The following is a 22,409-nucleotide window of genomic DNA, read 5'->3' as shown; positions in this document are numbered from 1 at the left end:
TAGCTACTGCAATGTGATTTTTTTAAAAAATGAAACATAATGAGTCAACTTTTTCAAAGCAGGCACAAAGTGAAAAAGCTGTTAGTTGGCAAAATTATGAAGGAAAAGCAGAGATTTAGCCATAATGTCTCAGGACATAGGAGTGAAATGCAGTAGCTAAGCATCTTTGCAAACTATGTTGCCAAAATGGCTGACCAAGGTGAAAGCTACCTTAGATGTTAATTTTCCTTAAAGAAAAGAATGGAGAAATCTGGGTGTGGGGAGGAGAGAACAGGCATATGTCGCATCTGAAAAACCAGAATCTAACATACAAATCCTGCAGAACTGTTTTGCTTTCCCCTGCCACCCTTCAGTACTGAAGGCTTGCCAAAACTACATACCTCCATGCAGCTAGGGGAAGCGCCCCTGGAAGCAAAGAGCAAATGAAACCAGCAACAGCAATCTGCTGAAAACAGCAGAGCTGTGTAGCACTCCTGCCTACATTCTCACTTTTTCCTCTTTCACTCTAGGAAAGGAAATACAGAAGTGAGTAAACACAGCTGTCTTTGCAGCCATTCTTTCTGTCCTTGTAGAAAAATGAGAGTATGGTAGCACCCCAGACCAGGGGCAGTTTCAATTCATCTCTAAGGGAAGGTGCCTTAGTACTTCACTGTGTACTGCTACAGCTGCCGTCTACAAATACTTATTTATTAAATATGTGAAAACATGTATATCCCACCTTTTAGCCCCTCATTGCCAAATTACCACTACAGTGGTACCTCGCAAGACGAATGCCTCGCAAGACGAAAGAGTTTTTCGTTTTTTTTAGTTGCTTCGCAAGACGAATTTCCCTATGGGCTTGCCTCGCAGGACGAAAATGTCTTGCAAGTTTGTTTCCTTTTTTGAGGATTTTTTGAGGTTTTTGAAGACTTTGGTGATTTTTGAAGCTTTTCCAAAACTTATTTTGCAGCCATTTGGTAAGTTAAACTTTTAAAACTTTTTTGGGGGGTTTTGGATTTTGGGTTGGAATCCATGCTTCGCAAGATGAAAAATTCGCAAGACGAAAAAACTCGCAGAACGAATTAATTTCGTCTTGCGAGGTACCACTGTACTTCCTAGTTAAAAACTCCCAAGGAGGGTCAACACCAGGACTAATGAGGGGCATGGCTTGGGAGAGACCCAAGGGACAAGCAGAGTGCCCTCAAGGGGCATATTTGGCACCCAGGCTTGAGGTTCTTCTTCCCTTCATGTCTAGTCAGGAGTAAGTCCAGTTAAGTTGAATGGGACTTACTCCCAGGTAATTGGGTATATGATTGCAGCCCAAGAAAGGAAATTAGCCTGCTTTTGTTACTAACATCTGATAAAGTAAGCTGGAATCATGCAAAAGAACGCAGGAGCTCCAAGAGGAAACAGCAGTACAGTACAGTATCAACAATACTGACCACAACTTATTGAAATGCAACCAAAGCACAGGTGAAAGCAGCCAGAAACAAGGAAAAATAAAACAAACATTAAGCCGGTGAAAGCTGCAGGTAAAGCAGGAAGGTCCCAGGGGTGGGTTATAACAATGTAAAAATACAAGATTGTAAACCGTTTTAACTGATTTTAAATCAGAATAATATCAACCTTTGACGATTTCCCTTTTACTAAAATGAATTTGTGCAGCCTTTTTAAAATACTGGCTGAATGATGGTAACATTTACAAATATGACAGATATGCAGGAACAAGACGCATTAGAGCAAAATAAGAACTGTAATGAACTGAGGGCTCTCTTGGGATAAAAAAATCTTTCCTGCCCCAATTCTGTACAGTCTTATCTGGGAGTAAGCCGAACTGAATACAGGGGGACATACTGTATTTCAGAATAAATGTGTATATGATTGCACTGCATGACTTTTTTCAAGACATCTGGAACTAGTCAGAAAGAAAGTTCATTTTTGTATATTTAGAAGTAAAAAAATTAGTAATCTTGTTACTATCTTGTATTTTTATGCTGTGATCTGGCCTCAGATCTACAGATCAAGGGTGGTATACAAATGTTAATAATAATAATCATCATCATCATCATCTTGTCCACTGAGCCCTGCAACAAAGAGATACCCAAACTGTTACTGGCATGCAGAAGTGTAAATTCTTCCACTGAACATTACAGCAACTTGTGGCTTCACTGCACAGCCACCATAACAAAGGTCATGCAAGCTTGTTCTTATGCTGAGCAGAAAACAAATTTGTACCAGTAAATTGGGACTATGAAAAGCTTGAATAGTTCCTACACACTTGCATATGCTATATGGATTTGACTGCTTTGTGACCATGCCACATAATCATGAAATTAAAAAGACACCCATTTAGTCATGCAGTTCAAAACCATATCTCCTAAAAACACATAGTGTTCTTGTCACAAAAATAAATAAACAGGATCTATAAATAAAACTGATGCCCTCAAGTCATAAGCACTGCATGGCTACAGAACATATATGTGTATGCATTGCCAGGGTATTATGCAGAAAATCCAACACAAGATTTAAAGCCTAGATATATTTTAAAAAGAGAAAGCATCCCCTTTTCCTTACAAATGAAAAGCTTTTTACCTTATCTTGGTTAACATTTGGTAGAACCTTCAGAAGCTTCAAGTGCTGCACCAGTCCATCCCTTCCCTAAAGCATCCTCAGCCCATGTCTAGCAAATCTGAACTCAATAGGTGGCAAGTAAGTGACCTCCCAGTCTCAATTCTCAATATGGCAATAGGGGACCCATTTCAGGGATTTTGCTTATACAGTACACTCAACGGTCAGTTACCTGTAGTTCTCAACTAGCTACAAATCCATCTAACTGTAGCATCATCTAATCCAGATTTTACCAGCTTGCCAGCAAGAGTATCATATTGGGCTTCCCTGAAAACCTTGCTAATATTTCATCCACAGCATTCCCTTGTCTAGCAAGCTAGTAACATTTAAAAAAAAAAAAAAGCTTGGTATGTTGTGACGTATTCTTGAGAAACCTCTGCTAGTGTTTTGTAATCATAGCAACCAAATGTTAGCAAACTAACTACTTAAATGATTCACTCAGGAACCTTTTCAGGTATCAATGTCAGACTGTCTAGTCAGCAGTTGCCTGCATCCTTCACACATCCCACCTTGAAGATGGGGACATTTGTCTGCTTTCAATCTCATGGAACGTCACCTGTTCTCCAAGAATTTCCCAAAATTTCAAACAGAGATTCCAAGATTGCATTTAGAAGTTCTTTCAGTATCCATCAAATAAAGTTACAAACAAATAATAGGTTCTTTTTAGCACTTCAAATTTGATGGCTGTGGCACATTGAAGTCAAGTTTTTGACTGTAACTAGGGGATATAATTTCTATTGAAACGAACAGGAGCCAGGATTTCTACTATTTTTACTTTTCAAGTCACAAGACTCTCATGAAAATAGCTAGAGCTGGCAGCTTTTCTGCTGTAAGTATGTCAATATAAATGGAAACAAGAAGAATCAAAAAATTATTTCACAATCAAGTTCTCCTTCCAAATGACTAAGAGCTGGCAATTTTGGACACAACAACAAGAACATTAAAAAAGAAATTAAGGAAATATAGAGTTGCAAGGGACCCCAAGGGTTATCTAGGCCAACTTCCTGCAATGGTGAAAACAACACAGAATGCAATTCAATACATACAAAAAGTAAAGATAGCCATAAAGGTAAAGGGACCCCTGACCATTAGGTCCAGTTGTGACCGACTCTGGGGTTTATTGGCCGAGGGAGCCAGCGTACAGCTTCCAGGTCATGTGACCAGCATGACTAAGACGCTTCTAGTGAACCAGAGCAGCACACAGAAATGCCGTTTACCTTCCTGCCGGAGCGGTACCTATTTATCTATTTGCACTTCGACATGCTTTCGAACTGCTAGGTTGGCAGGAGCAGGGACTGAGCAACGGGAGCTCACGTCATTGTGGGGATTCGAACCGCTGACCTTCTGATCAGCAAGTCCTAGGCTCTGTGGTTTAACCCACAGCGCCACCATGCTGGCCTACAAAACAAGATCCAAAATCTTTATTAGGCAATACCAAAATATCACAAAATAGTGTGCTGTCTTTCAAGTTCTCTATAACTCTTCATCAGGCTGGATGATAAACCAGGGCAGTTGGGGGCTGGCAGAGTTGGTTGCTATCTTTTAAGATGGAATCTGAAAATTTTATTATCAGCTATCATAGATGCCTTGACTTTTTGTGAGACTTGAAAGATACTTAATGTAGTCACTCTAAAATGACTAATACTGTCCAAAGTGGCTGAGGCAACCCAATCAGATGGGTGGGGTACAAATAATAAAATTATTATTACTGTATTACCACAAATATGAGATTCCCCAAGAGAACATCCCCTCTAAATGCTAGGTAAAGCTACTTAATTTGGCTTGTAATGACTTTTTATCTAACACACCACCAAACATTAATTTTCAGCTCTGCTAATGTACAATTGCCAAATTTCTCTTGATCCCCATTTTCTACCTATGTGTTTAGCCTAAGGATGGAGACAGACCTCAGTAACAGCAATTTTTTGTAGCTCCAGTGATGGGGGTCAACCATCACCATCTTGTTCCCAGTAGGGCTTCATACTCTATACATACCTACCTAGCACTTAAGCAGTCTTATTTTAATATTTGCTACCTTCTCCCCTATCTAAGACCAGATGTAGACACAAGGGGTGGAATCAATGTGGCACGTAACTGATTAATTACTTCCTCATCTAAAACTCACACAATTAATTGATTAACAATTTTAATAGAGCGACAGCGCATATAGCTCAAGATTCAAATTGCATGAAGTGGAAATACTGTCATTCGAAAGCATCATATTGCATGTCAAACGTAAAAAGCATGAATGTTACAATGCGATAATTAAAGGTCATAGTCACCTCAACAAATCTGACTCTAAAACAACTAATAAACAGTGGATTCTCACATAACTACCATCAAGTAGAAACTATAGCTTTTATTATCCTAAGAAGCTGAGGACTGAGTGCTTGGGGCATTCAACATTTTATCCTCACAGCAACCCTATGAGGTAGGCTTAGTTGAATGACTTGACATTAAATTTCCTGACAGCCAAAATTTGACACCATGTCTTCCTAGTCATGTAATGAAGCAGCTCAGTACACGACTTCCCCACATACTGTAATGTGTATTATTTCCCTACCAAAGCTGCCTGGAGACTATCCATGTGTTGACTAGCTCTCATGTAAGATTCAGTTATTAGGCGCAGTGTTTCCCAACCTTGGGCCTCCCGCTGTTTTTGAACTACAATTCCCATCATCCCTGACCACTGGTCTTGCTAGCTAGGGATGATGGGAGTTGTAGTCCAAAAACAGCTGGAGGCCCAAGGTTGGGAAACTCTGTATTAGGGAACATTAGCATTAAACTTCTAGCCTGTCCTCGGTGCTTTTTTAAAATGCTAGAAATGCTCCTAGTCCTGAAGGGTTTGCAGATTACCATTATTCATTACCTCTGTCAAGTTTCAGTACCAGGAAGTCAATTTCTTTTCTTTTCATTTCATTTTATTATTTATACTCTGCTCATCTGTCTGGGTTGCCCCAGCCACACTGGGTGGTCAATGAGTTATGTTTAGGAAGTTTTTCATCTCCTTTGGTCCCTGCTTTTGTACAGCATATAGGAAAGCTTTCCAGAATTCAGCATGATCAATAAGGAAGCAAGATAATCTCAAGGACTAGCTATTTCTGAACAAAAGTCATATGCAAATGGAAACAAAGTGAACAATGCAAAGCTCAGAGCTATCTGCACATGCATCCTTGTATCACGTCTGCTGATTTACCTAAGCAATAAGTGTCCTTACAAAAATCTAGACTATACATTGCCCAACTGAAGTTTCTGCAAGACAAGATGGAACAAAGCTATGCTAGGTTTGCATTCATCAAAGAACAGCTCCTTCAAATGACAGCTGCAGCTGGATGTTTTCTTCTAATATATTTGCTACTGCATAAATTTTTTCTGTCAGGCATTTTACAATGCTAACATATCCAGATGAGATACAGCTTTGTTTTCTTAAATACACCAATGATGTTGCTTATTTGGCACATGATAAGCTTATGCTGACCTGAATGAATGTGTACTCTCGCCCCCATCTCATCTGGAAACCCTAATATGTTCACAATCAGCACCATACACACCAAATGCTAAATATTTTAACAGAGTATGTTAAAAATAAAATAAAATTCTGAGTCATTTGTTTCCATGAACAGCAAAAACAACAACCGACTCCACTTTTTAACCAGCCATTAAAAAGGGGGAGGGGAGGCTGCATCTCCTCACCTATCAATATTCTGCCAAACTCTCACCATGTCTTAAATATATGCATATATTTAAAAATATTCTCTAACAGCCTTATAATTAAGGCAAAAAAATAAAATAAAAATCTGCATCTTCTCTGAGTGGTCAAAACAAGACAGAAACACACTTGACTTGACAGTCTACCTGTCAGAACTACTACATTGTCTCCGCCAATGTGGTCTAGCCAAGGCACTTACTTCGGATCGTAGTAAGCAGAATCAAATTAAAGCTCCCTATTTTAAAATGCATTTTATTTTTTCTTCTAAAAATAACGAATCCCCTTAATGGTGAAAGCCGGGGGTTGGAAGTGGGGGTGTCCCCGTGGCCGGGAAATCACCCTCTTTGCCATCCTTTCCCCCCCATACCCATAATCTTGGGAAGGACGTGAGGAGGAAGATAAGGGACCTTTCAAAAGGAAGATAATAAAGATACGTGGTGATTTCATTCCTACTTCCCCCCCTTTTCTTTAAAAAAAAAACACCAAAATGAAAACAGTTACCGTACTCACAATCATCTAAGTCATCCTGCAAATCCACAAAATACAAAGGGATCCCTACAAACAAAAACAAAAGAGAGAGATGGAGAAAGAGAGAGAGAAGAAAGAAAGAGAGAGAGAGAGAGAAGACACAGGGGGTTGGTGCGTTTTCTTTCCCTTGGATAGGAGTCGGAAATATATATATACATTTTAAAAAATAAATAAATATACACGATCATCATCATCATCCGCAAACAAACCAGCAAAAGAGGGCCGACGTTTGCGCCGCGCTTAAGCACCCTCTGATGTGTGTTTTTAAGGAAAAAAGACAAGGCAAACGACAATAATAATAATAAAAAAGGAAAAGCGTTTTTTTAAAAAACGACATAAACCAGAGAAAGCCCTTGCGCGCCTCCTCACACCCCGCACGAAGGAGCAGCAGGAGCGAAAGCCACTTACCGGCCATTTTGAAATGGTCCTGGGCGAGGAGGAGGGAGGAGAGCGGCGGAGGAGGGAGAGGAGGGACCGGGCCGAGGAGGAGGAGCAGCAGCAGCGGCAGCCCGCCGCCCGGCCGCCTCAGCGCTCCAGCCTGACCCGCCACTCAACCAGCGCGGCGCCCCGGGCCCACCTCAGCCCCAGGCCCCAAGCCCCGCCGCCAGCCCCACACAGCGGCTCCCCCGCCGGTGCCCCTTTCGCCCCGGGGGGCAGAACAGCGAGAGAGGCGCTGTGGGGAGGCGTGACGGCCCAGGCCCCCTTCTTCTCCTCCTCCCCCCCCCCAGTGTCGCCGAAAGGGGTGGGGAGTCTGGGTCAGGTGATAGTCAATGGGCCGTCCAAGATGGCGCCCGGTTTGCGGAGCCTGAGGAGGAGGAAGAGGAGGGTTGTTTTTTTTTACCTGTGACTCGGAGCTGAGGGAGGAGGCGGTTCGGAGTTGATTTTTTTTATTATTATTTTGGGGTCAAATCCTCCCACGCCTTCATTTTATCCCTGGGAGACTTTCGCCTGAAGGGTAGACTTGAGGAGGAGGAGGAGGAGGCGGTGTTTTGGTTTTTTTTTAATTCCCCGATGTGCGCCTTTTTCCGAGGAGGGGCTACCCGGGCTGTGCCTGCTGCGCTCCCGACGAGAGAGCCGTCTCTCCTTCCCCAGCCATGGCTCTGAGGGAGCTCAAAGTTTGCCTGCTGGGGGTAAGTAGCAGGGGAGGGAAGTTGGGGCTGGAGTGGTGGCCAGTGTCTCCCTTAACACACACCCCCTACACACACACACACACCCCCCCATAGAAAGAGGGTTTGGAAATTTGGCCTTTTCTTCTTTCTATTATCTACCACTTTCCACAAAGGGACTTTCAAATGCGGGTTTCCTACACGCCTGAACCTATATAGTTACCAGGGGGTTGGGGTGGATCTACCATCCCATTCCTGTCTACTCGGAAGTAAGTCCAAATGTGATACGACGAGGTTCACCACCACCACCTTGGGATTGTGGCCTTGAATTGGTTGGAACTCGGTTGCAGCTATTCCTGTATTGTTTTGCTGCCATACCACTTTTGTCGTTTCCGAGCCAGGTATAAGCCGCACGTCTTTCAATAGGACTTACTTCAAAGTAGATGCACACATTTTATGTGTGTGTGTGTTGTTTTTCCTGCCAACGAGAAGTATTTTGCTCGTAGTTATGAAAACTGTTGCCCCTTTATCCTCCTCGCTGGATGGTCTCCGCGCCTACCCCTTGTTAAAAACCAAGAAACTTCTTGGGCTTGTTTGTTTTTTGCACAACTTGAGTTTCAAAACATAGGGACAGGAATCCAATAAGCAAACAGAAGAAGCCTCTATTGACATCTTCTAAGGATAAACAACATATCCTTTATTGTAAAAGAGAGAGGTAGTATTTAACCCTATAGTTAGATGCTTACCTTAGAGAAAGTTCCATCTGACTAACTCCAGTTTATTTCTGAGTAGGTGTGCATAGGATTGCTTTGTAAAATACTTTCTCTCTGAGTAGGAGAAAGGATAGAAACCAAAGTTTCAGAGACTTCTCTCTTTTCAACATTGCAATCAAACATAGGGTGCAACATTGCAACATTGAATCAAACATAGGGTGTGTTTTCCCTTCTTCCTGATTGATTGATTTTTTGCAGAAATAGGCTTTGTTCTGTATATGATGGAGAAAAGAGGCTTGATGAGAAAACATTGACATCTGCTATTTTTTCCCCTTCAATCCATTCTGTGGTTGGTAGTATATGTCAAACTAGTGTTAAAATTTAAGAATGTTGGAAAAGGTACATTCTTTATATATTTTCTGACAGGAGTATTCACAAGTTCCAGAATCTTTGGCCACTAGGTAGCTTGAATTACTAAGTAGCTTGAATGTTTAGACTTGTTATTGGATTTTTATGGCACAGGCTGTCCACAAGACTTAAACCACTTCCTCTCAAAATTTGCCATTTGTCACAATGAAACCGTATAAGCATACGTTTAAGATCCATACATGGCTGTGATGCTTTAAACTATGGAGTTTTGCCTAGTTGATTTTTTTGTCCTTATTTATACAGTACTGAAGAAGAAACAGATCCAACTATCTAGTCTGTTCATAGCTCCTTAGTATTCTTCCAGGTGTGTTACTGGAACTACGTATAGCCTTTCATTAAATAGGGTGGGGCTGTATGAGTAAGAGGCATTGCAGAAACTCTCCAACTAGTTTAGCACCTTTGAGTTTAAGTTGTTTGTTATACACATCATAGAGTAGAGAATGAGAGCTTCTCTTAAACATGCAAATGCAAATGTTTCCATAGTGATGCACATTCACTGAAAGCATGGAAGCATCATGGCATTATCTAATGATGGCTTTTTAATATGATCATAGAATCAGAATTGTAGAGTTGGAAGGGACCCAAGGGTCATCTAGTCCAACCCCCTGCAATGCAGGAATCTCAGCAAAGTATCCATGACAGATGGCCTTACAACCTCTGCTTTAAAGCTTCCAAGGAAGGAGAGTCCACAACCTCTGGTGAGAGACTGTTCTACTGTCAAAGAGGTCTTACTGTCAGAAAGTTTTTCCGTATATTCAGTTGAACATCCATGAGTATTGCATTCATGTACAAAATACTGTCCAGTCTTGGATAGAAAAATCCAGCACTGCCATTGGTTGGACTGGAGTAGGCAATGACCACTTGGTTATATATTTACAGCTCAATACTTGTCACTTAGAATAAAGTCTCACTGATGTCAGTGGAACTTACTTTAAAGTAGCTCACAGTGTATTGTGTTAAACTTAGGTGCACAATAGTAAACCTAAAATTATGAGGACCAGTTTTCAATAGGTATGGAGTTCTTTATCTGACAAGCAATTTTTCAGTTCAGTCCTAATCCTTGAATCTGTGCTTCTGAAGGGGCTTAGGGTAAGGCAGTGGGCAGAGTGCTGGAACTGAGGTCTCTATAGGAAGCTACCACTAGCATTCAGAAAGCCCCCCAAACAAGGCAAGCCCAAAAATTTGAAAATGCATAAATATTTAAAAAACAAGGCAAGTGCACAGCTGCTTTGGATCCATAGGATTCAAAGCCTGATGGATCCCACAAGGGGCCTGATTCTCAGCTGCACCAGCCTAGAGTTCAGTTACCCAAAAAATAAAGGCAAGACACCTTCCACCTGGACTGGTGCAAGCTGTAGGGTTGCAGATGTGGTTGTACATCTGCTATTCTGCTTTGCTGCAGGCTGGGGTTGACTGAGTTTGCTTTTTTAGGAAGCTTAGGCGTGTTCTTTGTTCATAGTTAAGATACATTTTCCCCTTCTACCCTTCTCCACTAGTAGAAAAGTTTTTGTAAAATAACTGAAATTTTTCCATACTGTTTAACTGTATCAGAGGTTGAAAAGCCACTGCCTGTTCAGTCAAATAAAAAAGGGGGGATTTTATTAAGCAAAGTTAACATAGGTAAATTCAAGAGGACCAACTTTTCGTTACAACAAACAGAAAAACAGTTGTATGACACTTAAACAGATTTATATCAAAGTTCGCCATTTCTGTTCTGGAGCCCTTGTCCACAACTTGTCTTATCAGTGGGCCACCTGAGAAAAGGAGGAATAACTTTCTGGCAAGATCTGTCTCTTCACACTACTTTTTAACTAGCCTGGGAAGGCCAGGCAGCACATTTCAGTTGGCTTGATTTGGAGCAGGGATTGCCATTTGCTGATTCATAGACTATCTCAGACTGATGCAGCGGGAAATCAAATGTGGGGAGTTCTTTTGCCCGGAAGTCAGCAATATTTGAAGCTTTGTTTCATTCTCTGGCTATAAATAATAATTTATCTTATGGTTAATTTTCTTTTTCACATTACCTCCCTCATATAGATAGTTAATTGGAGAAGGATCACCCTTCATTTCAATGTGTTGTTCAACTTAGTTGCTGGAGTTGCATAGCTTTTACCCAAACTACACCATCTATCGGCCAGGGAAGTTGTTCACTCCTTTCTGTTTGTGGCACATTTATATTATAGGGAGTGGTCGTGGAACCATTCAGGCACATTACAATCGTATGATAAGTTGGAAGGAAATGTTCTGCCTAGTTCATTCTAGTAAAACTAAGTATTGTAATACCCCATAGTTCAGGAGAGGAAAATAACTTCCGGCTACTACCTTAAAATGTGAGATTGAGTTCTTGATTATTTCCTATACATGTTTGAATCGTAACAGCTTAGTTTAGTTTTAAACATATCTATTTGCTTGTTGTAATACTTTTTATTTTATTTTTCACAATATCAACATTGAGGAGAAAGGAAACTACCATTTCATCAAAATTTAGGGTTGTACTGCAATTGCTTCAAAAATCACTTACCGTAAGTTCTACTATCAATGCCTAAATGGTCTTTAAATTGTCTGATTTTACTTTCAGGACACTGGTGTGGGCAAGTCAAGCATTGTGTGGCGCTTTGTAGAAGACAGCTTTGATCCCAACATCAATCCAACAATTGGGTGAGACAGTGAACGAAACTAACAACTTAGGGAGAGAAAGCACTAAACATAGAATCATAGAATGTAGAGTTGGAAGGGACTTCAAGGATCATCTAGTCCAACCCCCTGCAATGCAGGAATCTTTTGTCCAATGTAGGACTCAAACCCACAACCCTGAGATTACGAGTCTTGTGCTTTGCCAACTGGGCTGTCCTATCTCAGCTCAGTTCAATGTAGGAACTTTGTGCATAGAAACGTCTCATGTAGGAGTATAAAGTTTGATGCAAATGCTAAAATCCAAGTAAACTGTTTGTTCCATGGCAGATAAGTAGGAATGTAGAAGTCAGTAATCTGGGACCAGTATTGATCTAATGCTGAACCCTTTTTCACCACAGTTAAGAGATTGAGAGTACCTTGGGTAACATACACTTCAGGTTACAGACTCCGCAAACCCAGAAATAGTGCTTCAGGTTAAGAACTTTGCTTCAGGATGAGAACAAAAATCATGCTCCGGCGGTAGCGGGAGGCCCCATTAGCTAAAGTGGTGCTTCAGGTTAAGAACAATTTCAGGTTAAGTACGGACCTCTGGAACGAATTATGTACTTAACCCAAGGTACCACTGTACAGTTCCAGTACTATTCCTACATGACTTACAAACTTCCCTGAGACCATGGGGAAAATTTAACGGCAGCCCAGTTGGGAGAAGATTAAGCATTTGTTTAAGCCACTTTACCTTTTATTAAAAGACTGTCGTCCACAATTAATTGTATAGATATTTTTCAGTAGAATCAGCAGCTCTTTTCTTTTTCTTAGAACAACCCTGTGAGTTTTTTTAGTTTGCAGCTGGGAAACGGAGGTGGGGGGTGGCATCTGGCAATTCCATTTCCACAAAGGCAGTTGGATCCACATCCATTTCTAAAGCTATCTACTTTGCCTTGTTGGCTAGCAGCCATTAATACTGAGATGCTGTCTGAGTAAATGTGTCACAGTTTTCATAGATATGCAGAACCTGAATCATGTAGAATTACAACTTTTAGTTTCATTCCTTTTTTTTTTAATGGCCAGTGTATCAAGTAAAAGATTAATTTTCAAAGTGGCTTCTAAATAGTAAACAATCCTGAGCAGATCAAGAATGGAGTTCACAGCAGTTTGTATTTTTCTCCACCTGATAGCATCAATGAATTCAAAAAGCTCCGCTTTTTATTTGAGACTCCTTTCATTTCACATATCACTCTTTTAGATCGGTGTAAGTAGATTTGTGATGTAGAAAAGTTGATCCCTCTAAACATGAAACCGACTGTTTTTACAGCTTAGGCCATTGTTCTTGACTCATGTAGGATGACTGCCCACCTTGATTTTGCAAATAAACTATTTTACATTTCATAAAATGAACATTTTGTATTAGTAGACATAAGGTGTAGAGGGGCTTTTACACTTTCAGTGCAGAATGTGTAGTGCCTGAATTGGGGGGGGGGGGTTTAAGAAGACCGTTAAGGAAATCCTCAAGCTTCAATCCCTGACTCTCCTCCCAATTTTAGCCAAATCATGTCTCAATAGCACATAATGTCTGGAGACTAGAGTCCTAGCGCAGCCACCATCCTTGTAGATTTATCACAACAGCGAGGTTACATTTTAAGCGTGCAGCTATTCACTTTCTTGTACAGTTTGTGACCTCTTCTTGTTGAAACCAAATTGATTTTGTTTGTCTCAACGATCCAAAAGAGAGTAATCTAGCTTATCTTCTTACACTAGCCCTTCTAAGGTGCAATTGGATTGTTGTTGCCTGCAGCATTTTCCTGTCTAAATAAATGCTTTTTTATCAGTAGATAGAGAAAAGATAAAATGTACAAACTTTATTCCTTCCATGTCTAAAATAATGGATCTGTGTAGCCAGCATGTGAGGGTTATACCTATCTGGATTCTGTACAATGGAATTAATATGATCCTTAATATTTATGAATGGGGAAGGTTACAAGGTGGTGGATTTTCTCATACGTTTATGTATTAAATATTTTTCAGAGCATCTTTTATGACAAAGACAGTGCAGTATCAAAATGAGTTGCATAAATTCCTAATATGGGATACAGCAGGGCAAGAACGAGTAAGTAGATTACCCATTACTTTTTATTTGCCTAAAGTTGTGATGAAACATTATAAAGCCTTTATTAATGTGGCATGGATGGCTTTAATACATGTTCCTCTGATTACCCCAACAAGAACTTGTAGATTAAGATAAAGCCTGGAGTCATACATTGTACATTCTAGATTTAAATTTGTCTACTTCTTATGAAATTTTAAATATATGATTCATTCCAAGGATTAAAATATTTTGTTTATAATTCAGCATGGCTGGTTTCTCAGATCAGGAAAGTGACATGATAGATTGTTTGAGATGCATGCATATTGTAATGTACAGGAAAAGGTGCTAGGCAGCAATTATGCCTTTAATACATAGTTAATGATCTGTGTTCCTGTGGTGGAATGATCCTGCATTAAACTAATTTGGAAGCCAATTTTCTGACTTGCATAACTATATATTTTTAAAAATTTTCTGTGACTGACGAGAGCTTGAAAGTAATGTAGGGTATATATTTTTGCATACAATGGGATCTTGAACGTTCTGCATTTCAAGCTTTATCATTTGACACATTATTGGTAGAGCTTTCACTTTCATGGAAGTGTTAAAAATCAAGGGCTGGAAGGTAGAGATGGGACATTCTTTCCACCACCCACCACATCCAACTGAAGATCTGCAATACCATGTCCTCACTCCTTAACCTGTCCTGTTTCCATAAGGCGTTCTGTCTTGCTAGTATGTGCTGCCTCTTTAATCCCCTCCCCCCCAGCCCCTGACTCCATACCCAGTCAGCTGTTAGCTTTCTTAAGAACATAGGAAGCTGCCTTATACTGAATCAGACTATTGGTTTTCGAGCGTCATGGAATCCGAACAGTTCAGAACCCAAACATCGAAAACCCTGAAGTAATTGCTTCCGTTTTTCGAACACACCTCGGAATTCAAACGGCTTCCAAGGCGCATTTTTCATTTTTTCCCATTGACTTTGCAGCCAGCTCATTGATCCTCGGTTTTTGAACATTTCGGAAGTCAAACAGTCTTCCAGAATGGATTACATTTGAAAACCAAGGTTCCACTGTACCTGAAACAAAACGTGCACTTCAGATATTGGGTGACTTCCTTTGAATAGCTTTTCTTTTTCTTTTTTTTCCGGCTTTTGAGGAATCAAACATTTGGCCAATAGCTGCTTGGCAGAGGATTTTCATTTAATACTGAAACTCTTCAGTCTTGTTTTTATTCTCTTTAAGCAGCACAAAGACACAGGCTTTGTACTCTTTATTTTATATAAAACCAGCTACATGTCACTGTTAACTAATTGTCTCGGATTGTGCAGTACTTTCAAGAGAGGAAAAAGCAGGATCCTCTTTTCTATTTTTACTCTTGGAGTAAAACTTGCAACTTTTGCAATGGAAATAACATGATCCTTTGTCAGTGCTCTGACTCAGCACTGCAGTCTTCTCCCTTTACCCTACAGCATGGTATAAAAAAGAAGAAAACGTTATAGGGCTTATTGGGGTGGTGACAGGGCACAACCTTTGCCTACCACTCCAGCTGGTGATCAAAGCCTTGGCCAGCATGAATCCAATTCCAAGAGAGAAATCGGAGAACAAGGAAACAATTGCCTCACAATTAATTCACATTAATATCCAGTTCTCTGTTTCCTGAAAGGCCATATTTGGTACTTGCTTCACATTAAAACCACCTCTATGAAGTACATCTTTAGTTGCTTTGCTGTAGTTTTTGAGTTTATTCCTTCATCGGCTTTCCCGTGCATTTCTTGCTAGTCTGTCATGGATGAAGCCTTGCCTTCACTGAGCTTCTAATTATTTTTCAAAATAATTGCCAGCTTCATTTTCTACCCAGCATAATCCCTTTCAAACAAGAGTATTCTCTCTTTCCCTAAGTAAAAGGTGCAACTCAAAATTGCTTATCTGTATGCCTTTCTGTCTTTCTGTGTGGTCTTCTGTCATGCTCTAAAACACCTGTGCCTAGTATTCCAGAACTCCTCCTCTCAAAATAGTTTAGCTACTAGGATGTGAAACAGTTGCTTGCTGTTGTTGTAAGTAGCTTGGTGTTTCCGTTGACGACTTTTTATTAGTCGCCATGCTTGCAGTAAGTCTGAAACATGAATTAAGTTACGAAATCTTTTCTCTTTCTTCCTGTTAATTGAGCATCAACTTAAATAATGCATTCTAGAGCTTGTTCTCCTAGAGTTTAGATTTACCAGAACACAAAGGGAAGTGCAAATTAATATCTTCCATGTTCCAGTTAATGTGATATGCAGTTTCCCTAACTGTACTAGCGAAATGCCCATTATTGTGATGGACAATTAGGAACGAAGAGCAGACTTTTACTGCATCTCTGTCGCCACATTCAGCACTCTGTTTTTAATCCTTGGAGTGGGTGGCTTATGAAAGCTCATGCTGAAATATGCAATATGTTTGATGATGAAATGTTATACTGAGGACCAGGGACAGGCATTAGGATCTATACCTGGCTATAAGAGTGCTATCCTGTGTCCAGCTAGGATGAGTCACTGAGCCCTGACGCAATATCTTGTACTCCTGTTTTATGCTCTCCCTCTATAGGTGCTCTGCGCACTTGCTGAGTCAGAATACATATGGCTTACAAAGCAGCATGGACGCTTGTTATGTGAGCTTTCATAACTAGGAAAACTTAGGTTTGCTTCATGAGTTTCACGAACAACACCTTTACTTATAAATGCCAGTGCTGTCGTAAACTATTTTAAGGTTTCAAAATGGTGTTTGAAGTTTACACATCACATATGCACAGTGTCTGTGTACACTGTTAAAGGCTTACAAATAGTAAGAAAGCAACTGTTCATACAGCTCTAGTGAAGATACCAGTTGCTTCATGGCTCTACTCCTTTATTGAGAGCAGTTTCGCAGATTGATTAAAAAAAAAAAAAGCTCTATGCACTCCATGTCATGGCTCATGCTGCAGAGAGGGCATTTCAGTATTCAGGATGGAGTATACAAAAAGATGGTAGTGGGGGAGTGTAAGCATGGCTCAAAGGTGTGCTCTTGGATACGTCCAAGTTCAAATTCAAAAAATAAATAAATGGTAAGAACATTTGCAAAATGACAAGTGAGAGCTTGAAACTTGGATGGGGAAAGCTTCTTTCTTTAAATGGTATCCAGCCTTTGTTCCTGGGCTCTTAACCTTAAAGTAAATGGTTCTGCTTACTACCATTGTATAGTTTAACTTCACTATCGCAGATAGTATAAAGTATTTATGTTTTGCTTTCTAAGGCATCGTTGGATATGACACAAAGCAGAGATCTACTCCTTGCCGCCCCTCTCTACGCACCTTCCTCAGTAAACAAATGCTGGCTGAGGTTTCTGTTATGGCTCAGAGTTATGTGGCATAGCGAGTAGAGCACAGTTGGGCAATTTCATTGCCCCAAAGTCCCACACATGGCAGTGGCACTGGTGGTGGACAGGACCCTTCTATTTCTTGCTCTCTCTCACTCACACACACATAATACTTCCTACCTTACCCAATTTGCCGGGTGGCTGAAAAATCACTAACCTCATGCTGCTAAGCAATTTTTTGCTGCCACGTGCAGGCTGTGGGTTGACCACCTGTTGTGTTCCACTAGGACCAGAGAGATCTGAGTTTGAATAACCACTTAGCTTTGAATCCTGCTGAATCACCATGAGCTAGTCACTTTCTCTCTCTGCCTACCCTGGGTTGTTGTGAAGATACAATAGGAGGGGGAGTCATGCACACTATACTGAGCTTGACAGAAGGGAAAAATAAAAATGTCACAATAAGTACAATTCATTCTTTATGAGGCATTCATGTCCTTTGTCCCAGACCTAAGTTATTTTATACCGTATGACCTTTAATATGACCCAGAAGCCTTTTTTACACATTTCTTCTCTTTGCAGTTCCGTGCTCTAGCACCGATGTACTACCGAGGTTCTGCAGCAGCTATTATAGTTTATGACATCACAAAAGAGGTAACCAAAATATTTTTTTGCAAAAAAAAGTTATCTATTGGCAATAGTTAACATGCTTGCTAATTCCATCACTTTAATCATAGGAAACATTTTCAACATTAAAGAACTGGGTGAAAGAACTTCGACAGCATGGACCTCCCAATATTGTTGTTGCTATTGCTGGAAATAAATGTGATCTTAACGATGTAAGGTAAATTAACCCTCATCTTATCTCGCTGCCTGCTATTGCGGTCATTCTTTGTAGTTAGAAATTTTCAGAAATATTTTGAGACTCTTGGGTTTTATAAATTGCTGACTATTGAACCAGGTACATTCTCAAGATTATTAAAGTCTAGCAGGGAAGGAAACTGGCTCACAACATGAATTTTACTCTTGCCGCCTGTGTCTCAGAGATGGAAGTCCTGGAGGGGGTGCTGTGTGGGCTGCATCTAGAATGAACAAGCTAGGGTGGCAGGAGGCAAGCACCATATTAAGATTAAGATATTAGATCTCTTGGGAAAGGGAGGCTAGAGAAAAAGGTGCCTGAGACAATAGCTCTGGACTGATTTAACTGGGCAAGGGAAGACAGACAAGTTGCTGATGGAATAGGGTTGCCTTTGAATATCTACAACAATGTAAAGCTTATGTTAGAGAACTTGGCTGTGAGCCCCAGTGCGATCGTGGGTGGTTGCAATGTCTCTAACCATTCTGTCTTCCTTCTGAATTAACTCCTCTAATGGTTTGGTAATGTTGGAAACAAAGTTTATGCTCCAGGTGTGAAATTTGTCTCAACACTGTGCTCACACCTGGACTTAAGTTATATTGGAATTTTACTTATTTCATAAATTAATACTCTGCTTGATTGTAAGGGGGAGGGGACCTCAAAGTGATTTACAAAAATATAGAACAATAAATTCAAGAAGATTACAATACTTAAAAACATGCGAAAAGTTAAAATACTAAAATCTTTGGTTTTATTAGCATGTTTCCCAAGTACATAGTCTTAAGCATGGTTTAGATTAGTTGTTGATATAGATTTTAATCCTGTATTGAATTGCACCTACTTTTTTCTTTTCTAAAAATTGGTATGGCTTGTTTATACTATTCTCTCTCTTCTCCTTAGGGAAGTCATGGAAAAAGATGCTAAAGACTATGCAGATTCCATCCACGCAATATTTGTAGAGACCAGTGCAAAAAATGCAATAAACATAAATGAACTGTTCATAGAAATTAGTAAGTATCAAAGCATTGGGATTTCTCTAGCCAATCTCCAATTAACAAAAAGAAACCTGACAAGTATTTTGGCTTGAAGTTCTGTTTCTACCAGTTGTACGTGATGTCACGTATGTCACCATTTGATAGGGACTGAAAGTGCAATATGATCTGCTTTGGGTCATTCATGTCAGAGCTTCTGTATGCTTGAGTGTTAACCCTCTACATCCTTCTGTTGTGCTTGATGGATCAATAGCAAGAAGTACACTGATACCAAGAAAAGTATTGTTCATTTGAAATCAGCAAGGGGAGAAAGGCCTGGAAATTTATAGAGAAATACTTTGTTAACAGTTAATCCCATGTGCAGTTTTTCATACTGCAAGATATATTTGGATAGACCACTTGTGGTAATAAATTCAACAAGACAATTTTGCATTTAATGTGCTGCCATTCGGTTTAATTGAATAACCCTGTGTTTAAGTAATGATTGTGTGATAAACATTTCTATACCACCCTCTCAATACTATTTATAATTTAATAGAATTAAGATGATTGGGCTTTTCAATGTTTGATTGTGCATCTGTAAAGTATGCCACATTTAAATCCAGGGTGATTTTTTTTTCTTCGAAGCAAAAAGTGTGCTCCGTAACCATTCAGTGATTGTGCAGCTTAAAAGATGAATTTCAAACAGCTGAAATAATAACTGCAGAGTTATCTATTGGTATTCTTTACTTAGCTCAGAAAATGTACAAACTTAGTTTGGCATCCAGTGCTATTCAACCACTGGCACAATGGAAATCTCCTTGAGCAATAGAACATCTGGTTTCTCTTCTCGCCTCCATTCAGTGATTCTGATTACAGTGATTACAGTGACTAGATGCTAATCCTAAAGCAAAAAAAGCACAATTTTTCTACCAGTATAAACTATATATTTCTTAAGAAACAAATATCAGAACTGCTTGCAAATGGTTTCGGCATTGTCACCTACAAAATTTCTTTCAAGTGGTTATAGCCTGTCAGGCTTCTAATTAGTGATGAGTTGTGCTTACTCATAAGGCTAAACTACAGGGAACTCTGGAGAATTTGGAAAGGTGTCTCATAGTCTCTCTTATAACACACTGCTTTTTTTCTCTCTGTAGGTCGTAGAATTCCATCAACAGATACCAACCCCCCATCTAGCGGTAAGGGCTTCAAACTTAGAAGACAGCCTTCAGTGACAAAACGCAGCTGTTGTTGACTGATACGATCATATACCAGACTAGCTTTTATAAAGTATTTGGCCTTGGAAGTTCTGGGTTTATTTTGGGTATATCGTACTCGTATTGGATTCCTATCTGCCTGGTGTTCATAGACCCTGAAATGGGCCAGTTCTGGCGTGCTTTTACAGACTGAGGAGACTGCAGTCATCCTGCTGTTGGACTGCTTCCTTGCATACAACGTCTGGATTATCTCTTGTACTCAAAGGGAATTCATCTTCACTTTCTTCTTTAGCCTCATGAGAAAGGAACTCCGAAATACAGATTGTAAGACTTAATATTTCATAGTTTTTATAAACAAAACTTTGCTATGTCTTTTCGTGAGGGAGGGAAGGGAAACTAGCACTTTGTGGGAGTGGGCAAGCCCTGTGGATAGAAATGTTCGCTCTGATCTTAATGCAGTTCTACACTCCTCGTCATTGTTGCTATAATAAGCCTTACTGTTTTCATGGTTGCTTCTCCAAAGTACAGAATGAGCAGCTGATTTAATAGACAGCTGCAAAAATAATGAAGCTGATAAAAAGACCAAATCCAGTCACCAACCTTACTTGCACTTTTATTATTTACTGATGATATTGAAGATGTGTTCAGAAAGGGGAGGGGCGGGGGGAGCTTAGACAATCTTGCCATTTTATGCTTAATTACTATAGAAGAAAATAGATAGAAACCTTTTTTTTTTGTAGGCTTCTCATTAAAAACCCTAGATGAAATTGACCAAAATGAACTTGAGTACAACTGGCAGGCATCAGTTGCTGTCAGTCGTTTTAGAACAAGCATGTTGAATAGTGGGCACTCCCAATTGCTTAGCATGAGCAAGTTTTTATACTCTCTTATTTATGAGACCAATGCCTAAAGTATTATAAATTATGTTAGTGCCATGGATGACCTCTTTTCCTTTCAGTCCCTCACCTGCGGTGGGGGGAGGGGGGACAGTCCACGGGTCAGAATTGCTGTGGACTCCAGCCTGTACGCAGATGGCCTTGCCTTATCAGGCATCCTCGTGTTACTAGTACGGTACTGGAAAACACTCTTCTCTCTGTCCAGTAGAGGTTGCTGTGCGTATAGTTTGAGGTTTGCTTACAGAACAAATCACTTCTGCATGATGAAAACAGAAACAGGGATCCAAAGCCAAGTTGTGTAGGGCAGTGTAGATCGTTGCCTCCTTGCTCTTGGGGCTATCCTGAAGATTTAACTCTTTTTAAGCCTTGTTTTTAAGCAGATTATCTTTTGGCTTTGTATTGTGTTTCCATTTTATATTAAACTATAAATTAATCTTGCCCTATTATACTATTTCTCATTATTTATTTTTGTTGCAGCCTGCCAGTGCAAAGGTGTGTGTGTTCTCCCCCTTGAGAATATAACCACTTTAATAAACTCACAATGTGTAAAATAAGCCATAAGGCTTTGATTTTTGATGCTCCTAGAGGCATCTATGGTGGCTTGTTCCCAAACTCTAGCTTGGCATTTTACCATCTTAAGTGTTTTCAGCTGAGAAGGAAATTTCAAAGGATACATAGGAAATGAAACAGCTTGCACTTCAAAATACTAGACCATATTATTCAGACCAATTCTTAACACAATGGAACTACTATAGTTAACTTGTGTGAGTGGAATTATTCTGTCCGAATAAGCAAGCTAACTTTAAGGTTTAGAGGGTAAGTGAAACTTCTCTCTAGCATTCAAAGTTCTAAGGTTATATTGCATTGTGTAAACATCACTGCACAGTGCTAGCAAGTACTAATTTGCATGTTAAAGGTCTTGTTTGCAGCAAATCCAGCTTGAAGCATGGCATTTATTCCAAATGAAATGTGCATATATGTTAACACTGAAATTTGCAGCACGCTCCATACCTCAACTAGCTTGCAGCGCCTGTCTTCTCTTCATTTTAATTTCAAGAATCAGCTGACTCTGCTTTGTAATCTGGTGTGAAGAGTTCTGAGCTGGCAGAAGGCATCTAGGATTGGTCAAATATAGCTTGGAGCAGATTGATATCACAAGTTGATTCAGGGTTTCTTACTGGCACTGTACCCTTGATTAATCAAGGTTCTGGCAAAGGCAATGCTGCCAGCCAATTCAGTAGCACAAACTAGACTGAGTGGAAGTGTGTCAAGGATGTAATGGTAACTTTTCTACATAGCATTTTCAAGGCAGCTTAGCTAGTGTAGTCCAGTGA

General features: G+C 40.0%; 2 protein-coding genes across 3 annotated transcripts in view; one reads left to right on the top strand and one right to left on the bottom strand.

The window, feature by feature from the left end:
• Positions 1-7,332, bottom strand: part of LOC309372797 (serine/threonine-protein phosphatase 4 regulatory subunit 1-like) — a 35,068-nt gene extending 27,736 nt beyond the window's left edge. Inside the window, exons 1-2 of one of the 2 annotated variants that reach the window (XM_081916731.1) lie at positions 7,253-7,332; positions 6,827-6,871 (exon numbers count right to left, since the gene is read on the bottom strand). In XM_081916731.1, the coding sequence (XP_081772857.1) occupies positions 6,827-6,871; positions 7,253-7,259 (52 nt within the window). In that variant the 5' untranslated portion in view covers positions 7,260-7,332. The remainder of the gene's footprint in view (positions 1-6,826; positions 6,872-7,252) is intronic. The other variant, XM_081916732.1, reaches the window with a different exon arrangement.
• A 291-nt stretch (positions 7,333-7,623) lies between these two features.
• RAB22A (RAB22A, member RAS oncogene family) lies at positions 7,624-21,521 on the top strand. Its single transcript, XM_081917365.1, has 7 exons — positions 7,624-7,974; positions 11,671-11,750; positions 13,749-13,830; positions 17,718-17,789; positions 17,873-17,979; positions 18,892-19,001; positions 20,120-21,521. Exons 1-7 carry the CDS (start codon positions 7,939-7,941, stop codon positions 20,215-20,217), a joined length of 585 nt encoding a protein of 194 aa, XP_081773491.1. The 5' UTR covers positions 7,624-7,938; the 3' UTR covers positions 20,218-21,521.
• The last annotated feature ends 888 nt before the right edge of the window (positions 21,522-22,409 follow it).

This window comes from Podarcis melisellensis (assembly GCF_964234715.1).
Source record: "Podarcis melisellensis genome assembly, chromosome: 6".
Classification (NCBI taxonomy): Eukaryota; Metazoa; Chordata; class Lepidosauria; order Squamata; family Lacertidae; genus Podarcis; species Podarcis melisellensis.
This window is presented reverse-complemented; position numbering and strand designations above follow the sequence as displayed.

Coding starts and splice junctions, on each gene's coding strand:
- RAB22A (XM_081917365.1), top strand. CDS start 7,939: ATGGCTCTGAGGGAGCTCAAAGTTTGCCTGCTGGGG. Junction 7,975..11,670: donor TCAAAGTTTGCCTGCTGGGG/GTAAGTAGCAGG, acceptor TTTTACTTTCAG/GACACTGGTGTGGGCAAGTC. Junction 11,751..13,748: donor AACATCAATCCAACAATTGG/GTGAGACAGTGA, acceptor AATATTTTTCAG/AGCATCTTTTATGACAAAGA.